Raw genomic sequence first — 8,235 nt, 5'->3', positions numbered from 1 at the left:
ACTGACGTCATATTTTTTTGATCTTGTACGGTTCTCGACTCGGATCGACATTAGTCACAGGTGATATGTGCATAATTATTATTTACTGTAGAGTCAAAGCGTGCATCGGTATTCGGATCAAGTCGTGGATGGTACATTCGTTCCACGGTGCCGCCATATTGTAACTGCTGCATCTTTGTTTCTCTTGTGCGCACATCGATAACAGTGTCATTCAGCGATGATAGCTAACGGATTGTAATCAGGGAAATAGTTCATTACAATCAATACAATTTTAGAACGGAAGTTCAAATTGGGATTGCGATTCCTGTAAAATGCTCTGAATGAGAAGAACATTTTTGGGGTTCGGTGCACATAATCATTTCTGATATGGTAATTACATGAGCTTAAAAATTAACAAAAGTATCTAAATACAATGAAAATATACTATGCTTACCATTTTATCTTTTTTCTTCAGAAATATATCCTCTGAACTTCAGTAGATATTATTAACTTAACTAGATTCTGGTGTTAGCTGTGTTTAACTTAAAACGAAATACACTAAAGTTAGTATCTATGCAAAAAAATTCGCAGTTAAGTATAACTGAAGATTAAATTTGATGTCTTACTCTGAAGTTAATTTATTGTTTATACAACTGACCCTTAGAAGTTAGAGTTTAGGCTTGTATAATGTAAAGCATCGGCCCATTAAGATCGCGTGGAAGCTGCGCAAACTTGCTCCTCTGCTGGATCTCAATCACCGCGGCCACAACACAATAAACAGACGCGGCGCGCGCGCGTCGGCAGGCGTCGTGGTCCTGCCTGCCTCGGAACGCCAGTCGCGTCTTGCTCGTCGGTGCGGTCGCCACGCAGTAGCGTCCCCTCCTGCAGCGCCACCTGTAGCGACTCGCTACGCGCCAAACTTTACGTAACTTCCTGCATGTTAAGTTCTCATACTCTGCAGAACAGAACGGGTGTGATCCAGGACATTAAATCGAAGGATTTTCAACAATACATTGCAGTCCAAATTCAATCAATAGCGGTCCAATTACATTCCCAAGTGAAATATAATTATCTTAATTAGAATTGGGGCCTCAACAGGCGTGTAATCGTTTTAGGTAAAGCTTAACCTATTTCTCTCTTTGTTTTAAATTATTTCACGTGAAATTTATTTCTCTTTGTGTTGACTTTGAGATGTGTTTGGCTTTGTAAGGGGTAGCTGAATTTCTCTGAAATATTTCACATGAATCATAAAATTCATTAAAAATGTTAAGTTCTTCTGATAACTTTTGTATCGTTTCTCGCGATTTAATAATCTCACAAGATATTCTTTCCATAATAGATTACAAAAGATATTTTAACTTAAACATTTTATATGTAAATATTAATTTGTTGGGCGTTATATAATTATATTATCAATGGTATTAGTTAAAAGGGCTTAACTCAGTTTTTTAGACTTTACTTCTTTGCTATATTTATTGATATTATTAAAAATTTAAATGCAAAATGTGAATATGTTTTTTTTTTTAAATTATGTTTACATCCCTTCATATAAGTAACTAATAATAATGAGTTAAAATTAAATTTTTTGCTGTTCCTGAAACATCTTTTTTTGCGGGGTAAGGCTTTTTATCTAAATATTATCGATATATGTATATATAATAGTTATAAAACCACGAGCTATTTCTGATTTTGATTATAGCAATTTATGGTAGGCCTATAAGGAAGTAAAGTAGGATTTCATTTATAAATGGAAAGTTTAGTGCCCGAGGCGTAGCCGACGGTGATAATTTTCACGAGGAAATGAAATCGATTTACTCTCTAGCGTTGATTACAGTATTTTTTATATTACTAGTGCCTAAACCAGAGTATATAAGAAACATTTTTAATTCTAAATTTTAGTTCCGTTTTTGGTAATGTGTTGGTTGTGAAGAAGTGATAAATGAATGAATGTGTGAATTTTATTGTAGGGAATACGTTTTTTGTTAAGGTGAAACTGATTTATGATATTTTAATAGTAAATTAAATTCATTGCTAAGAATAACGTCATTGTTTATATTGTCAATGACGACGAAACTAAGTTAGTTAACATACGTTTTTTCTCTTCCTGACATTTAACTGAGGTATCAATTTGCTTAAATGTTATGATATACATAGAAAAGTTGTTTCGTAATAATTTTTATTACCTATATTTATTCCTTTGTTTTGCAACTGATCAACATTGTTGCAACTCTGAACAATTACAAAAAAAATCCTAAAGTTTACATGAATTTTTCTTACCGATGTTACTAATTTATAATTTGAAGCTAATTTATATTTTATAGTTGTTTATAATTTTTATAAAAATTTTATCTTGTTATTTAAAGTCAATTGGAAATAGGTTTTAAACTAATATTCAGAATTTCCTATCGTTGCAGATGCCGAATTTCGAGTACAAGAAGTGGTGACTGATCAGTCTATCTGGTGTTATGAGAAGACGTCAATGGAAAATTTATTACTTTTAATCTCCAGTTGACTTTATTACGGCTGTAACATATCTTGAGTGTCTACACATAACCGCAATTTTTTAACTTAAATTAATTAAATTTCGTTCTTTGTGCGTGCAAGAAAACATTAGTGAATATAGAGACAATGGAGCGAACTACACTTTCTTCTGTCGCAGATATCATTACATTTGAAACGGAAATTTGAAACTGTTGCATATAGAAGTGGTATGTATATATTCATATGCCAATCCCTTTCTTAATGCGTATATTTAAGAAAATTACATCTATATAACTCAAAAGCGTACTCATTAGAACTCAAAATTCGTATTTATTTAATTCGAACATTATTCAAAAGTTTTCATTACACTGTGAAAGTGACTAAGTGGCAGCACAAGGAATGTGTGAAATATTTACATGAACTACGTAAAAAGAAACATTATTATTAACTTGCGCCATGATAGTGGAATCGTATTTGAAGACGAGAGCTTCAGGATAACGTGACTATATCTAAAAGAACTTCTGTTTCAAATTTATTTTTGTCTCAAGTCGGATGTAAAGTCCAGATAACATGTTCATGCTTATAATGTAATACATTAGGTATAACCGGTTTTAAAATATTAGTTTTAGATTCGTGTCTAAGGTGTTTTCTTTTAGGTCGTGTGACGGGTTAAGCGATATTCATTTCATTAATAATTTATTGTGAAATATTTCTAATATCTAGTAAAACTTAGGAAATATATTTTACTTTTATCGTAATTTAATGTGTATTGAATTTTATTCCCGGAATAAATGTGAAAACAGCTGAAGTACTTTATAAGTGTACTGTACGTAACTTTCGGACTTATACTTTCTCGTGCGGCTTTTATATGTGTATAATACGTAAAAAATCACGTAATAGTATTTATAAATCTACTTTTTAAATATCGGTGATAGAGGTTTATGCGTGTTTGAACACTGAAACAAACTTCTTAGTGTGTTAAGTGTGAATAGCAACTAGTGTTTAAAATGTCTGTGCCAGAAATTAAGTCCCTTCACAGTGATTCAAAGCAAGAAAATATCTTAGGAACTTCCACCATGGACTCTAATTGCACCAACTACAGCTGCAACTATTCCGAACTGTTGTTCAACATCACCATCTCCTGTGACGTGCCCGATGGAGCTACGTCCTCCCCGTACTACCAGGCGGCAGTGTACATCATGTACTGCTCTATATTTCTGCTGGCTCTTGCCGGTAACGGACTCGTTTGTCATGTGGTGCAATCTTCCCCTCGGATGAGGACTGTCACGAACTACTTCATCGTCAACCTGGCCGTTGGGGACATCCTCATGACTCTGTTCTGCGTCCCTTTCTCCTTTGTCTCGACGCTGATCCTCCAGTACTGGCCTTTTGGAACAGAGATGTGTCACACCGTCAGCTATTCTCAGGTCAGTAACAGCTTTATTGAAGTAGAAAAATGTATAACCTAATAGTTATACACGAGGCAGAATACGATGGTGAATTAGCATAGGTAACACCACGAGTCCGCTGCCTATGCATTTATCCAAAGCAAATGAATAGCAAGAGTGATATTTATTTTTGTCTGCTTCACAAAGGTAATAAATATTGAATCTTCGATCTCGCTACACACCACACTTGGAATTTATATCTGATTTGTGTTGCGTTATTTTATGATGAAATGAAGCTCGATATAGTATAATTTTACAAATATATTGCAAGAATCTGAAAAATAAATGAGTTTTTGTAAGACCGAGGATCAGTGACACGTTAGGTTTAGTGTTTAAGCTTTTGGTATGCCTTGCATATACAGTTTTTAGTAGATAAGTACACAAATGACACTCGGGAGGAAATTAAACGCAGAATAAATATGGGAAATGCCTGTTATTATTCGGTTGAGAAGCTTATTTCAGAATAAGGTTCTTGGGAAAATATTTGAGGCTAAGAGGGATGAAGTTACAGGAGAATGGAGAAAGTTACACAACGCAGAACTTCACGCATTGTATTCTTCACCTGACATAATTAGGAACATTAAATCCAGACGTTTGAGATGGGCAGGACATGTAGCACGTATGGGCGAATTCAGAAATGCATATAGAGTGTTAGTTGAGAGGCCGGAGGGAAAAATACCTTTGGGGAGGCCGAGACGTAGATGGGAGGATAATATTAAAATTGATTTGAGGGAGATGGGATATGATGAGAGAGAGTGGATTAATCTTGCATAGGATAGGGACCGATGGCGGTCTTATGTTAGGGCGGCAATGAACCTTCGGGTTCCTTAAAAGCCATTTGTAAGTAAGTAAGTAAGTAAGTAAGGCACAAAAATAGTTTTTCCTGAACCGAAGAAAGGAGTGCTTTCCCGCCCAGTGCAACATAATGGTGTACTACTGGGTTATTACCTCTGATTAAGTCTCTGATAGCCTATATACACCTATTATCAGGCAGTACATCTCACCTGACGATGTGTCAGAGGAAGAACAATTGTTTGTATACAGCTTAAATCTAATTAGTTTAATATGTTGCTAGTGAACGATGTATGCAATGGAGGGGAAAGTAACTGGCCACCCTACCACGTGATCTCCTAGCCTAGTTTTCTCATTAACGATGCCTTCTTGGCGTCACTTATGAGATTCCAACCCGTTTTCGGACAAATGACTAAAGAAGAACAAAACTGTGTTAGGTGATGATTTTGTGTCAGAATTTATGAGAAAATCATCGGTCAGGTTTATAAGAAACGAAGATATTTGAGGCGGTTTAGATGGGTTTATAGCTTTTGCAGAGATCGCAACTCGTTTTTAGAGTGGTGTGTTACAAATTTGAGGTTATTTCATTGATTTAAATATGTCAGTCAAATAAACAAGACATCAAGTGATCTCCGATCACAACCTGATTTGATCAACGTTTGTGCAACTGATCATAAGTGTCGTAACAAATTCAAGATATTTCTTGATACCCATTTTCTTTTCAATGCAACTTGATCATCGTCGAACTTTAAGTTTCTTTGTGTCCCTTAACATCGTACACAGCCATATATAAACAGATTGAATACTTTAGTTCACTATTTTGATGTCGTTCTGCAAAAATTGAAATTACATTGTCGGAAGTTGTTGTATATTATTAAATCGTGATATTATACGTATTTAGATGCCAAATATTTCATAGGCCTTAACAATGCGCTGAATTTGTTACGTAGTCAGTTTATGAAATGCAGCTGACTTTGAGATTTTGGTTATATACTGGTCTACCTTATGTATAAACAGAACACTCAATAGAGTCTACTTCATTTCTGTTATGTAACAACAATATTCGTTCAAATTATATACTTTAATATAAAGGTAAGCAATTGAAACATACTTGCAAGAAGATAAAAAATATGGAACAAAATTACTTAAAAGCATTCAAAATAAGGAAGAAATAATTTAAAGTCACAAGACTTTGCGCTTGTAATTTATTTGCTACACCTTCTTCCAATCGTCCAGTCTTTTTTGTTTTATAAGTTACTGCCTATTGTGACTGTAACGTTGGTACACTAGTGATTGCATCGAAAAAAATAGTAATATGCGTTACAAGAGCGGTATGTTGAAGTTTTCATGTTCGAGGAAAAGTTTGAAAAAGCGAAACGTAGTTGAGCTTTTTTAATTTTCGAGAATTGAAAGAAAACATACCGCTCGTGTATCGTACATTATTTTGTGCGAAGATCGTTTATTACATACCTGAAAGAGGAATTTCTAGTTAGTTGCAATGAAATCTCCATCTTGGTTTCTGTTCAATGACGGCAAATTTGCAAAAAAAAAAAATCTATCTTCAACATTGTTACTTTAAAATGTTTTCTGTGTTTACTATACTCCAGCAGGCCGTGATAAACGTCTGTCTTTTTTTCCCCCCAGTCTATGGAATCTTGTTGATTTTTTCACGGCTTCCTTAATGTTACTTGCATCACGAATGCAGTAACTTTAGTGGAGTTTTAGAGTTTACTTAATTTTTGCAAATATTTAAAAACAACAATTAACAGTGCAATTTAGGTGAAATTGCAGTGGTAAGTTTCCAATTTATAATTATTACTATATTGAACGTCTCTAAAATAATATGTTAAAAGCCTAAAGCAGTAAAATCAATATGTCACTTAAGCGGTAAGAAGAGGGGAATTGTTATGTGAATACTGAATGTGGAATTTTAGACTTTCCGCGGATTGGTTTTGTGCGGAAAACAAGCAAATACGCACGATCTCGCATAAAAACTGTTAGGTGCAAAATTTTACTGTTTTTGAAGTGTTGCCAATGTGAATTTATTAATTTTAATATTTCATTAACAGTAATATTTCTATTTGAGTTAAACCACAAAACATCCGTTCTACTATCGCAATTCATCGTGGTACAACTACTGTCTCTTTCAAAACGTGAATTCTCCGGTAAAATTAGGGCACATTTAGTGTTCGTAATTGCACGCGAGGTGCAACTAAGCCGTAGCGGCACACACATAAGAGATGTACATATACTTCATGATAACACAGAAGACTTAAATATTTTACTTCAGATATATATTGTTCGCTTTCAGCACATTACAGTCTAGGATATTATTTGAATAATGTTTCATCTAGATGATTATTCGAATAAATATAAAATTAAAACCTTTATTTAAGATTGATTCATTCGTGAATAACGAAGTATTCGGCAATCGCAAATGATATTATTATTCATTTTTCGTTATTTTCTATCGTTGTCAATGGTGAATTTGCGCTGTCAATTGTTTGCAACAATCCGTACATAACAAACATAGTGAAGAGAGAAAAGCATGTATATACAGTAGTAATATCTTCCATCTCATAGACAATTTCAGGATGTTAATATAAAATATGCATATTTTGAATAAATTTCATATATGTAATCCTTGTTAATTATTTTTAATCTTTATTGTTTTAATCTTTATTGTTTTAATCTAAAGGTCGTCTTTTTAAATCTTTTTTAAATTTTTAAATTTTTGCAATAAGCAATATGAATTTGTTACCATATAGATAGCCTTATATTAGTCTGATAATGCACACAATAAGGGGCGAAAACGTTAACCAAGACTATTAGCAAAAAATAACTTTGTGGATATATTTTGCTATAAATAAGTCAAAGACCGAAATATCAAAATTTCACATGTTTGTATTATCATTATAGGACTTATTGGAACAAATACAAAAAAGAATTCAAAATTCAAAATTATATAGTTTTGTGCCAGTAAATTACATTTTATCAGATCTTAAAACGTGGGGTGTAAAAGCTCTTTCGATAGCTATCCTGTGATATATTTGATCATTGCCATTTGAATTTTTATAATGTTTTTTCTAGTTGAACTTTTATAATCGCCACCAGCGTAGTTCAGTTGGCTAAGGAGCTTGCCTGCCGATCAGGAGTTGCGTTCGGGTGTGGGTTCAATCCCCTCTTGGACTGATTACCTGGTTGGGTTTTTCCCGAGGTTTTACCCAACAGTAAGCCGAATGCTAGGTAATCAATGGCGAATCCTCGGCTTCATCTTGCCATATACTATCTTGCTATCACAAATTCCATCGACGCTAAATAACCTAGTAGTTGATACCTGCAGCGTCATTAAATAACCAAACAAAAATATATAATATGTATGTGTATGTATTTATTAACACTACAATTGGGTATACACCCGGTGGCAGTGGTATATAATATACGATAATACCATTACAGTTATACAATAATTACAGCAATAAAAGAAAAAAAAATAAAATAAAATAAACCTAAAATTTATTTCTAACTATAAATA

General features: G+C 33.6%; 1 protein-coding gene across 1 annotated transcript in view; it reads left to right on the top strand.

Annotated features, from left to right (window-relative positions):
* The first annotated feature begins 831 nt into the window (after positions 1 to 831).
* Positions 832 to 8,235, top strand: part of LOC138705604 (RYamide receptor-like) — a 299,486-nt gene continuing 292,082 nt past the window's right edge. The window contains exons 1-2 of the mRNA XM_069834205.1: positions 832 to 1,094; positions 2,394 to 3,887. Of these exons, the coding sequence (XP_069690306.1) occupies positions 3,468 to 3,887 (420 nt within the window). The 5' untranslated portion in view covers positions 832 to 1,094; positions 2,394 to 3,467. The remainder of the gene's footprint in view (positions 1,095 to 2,393; positions 3,888 to 8,235) is intronic.

This window comes from Periplaneta americana, chromosome 9 (genome assembly GCF_040183065.1).
Source record: "Periplaneta americana isolate PAMFEO1 chromosome 9, P.americana_PAMFEO1_priV1, whole genome shotgun sequence".
In the NCBI taxonomy this organism is placed as follows: domain Eukaryota; kingdom Metazoa; phylum Arthropoda; class Insecta; order Blattodea; family Blattidae; genus Periplaneta; species Periplaneta americana.
The sequence above is the reverse complement of the archived record's forward strand: the minus strand, read 5'-3'. Positions and strand labels throughout refer to the sequence as shown.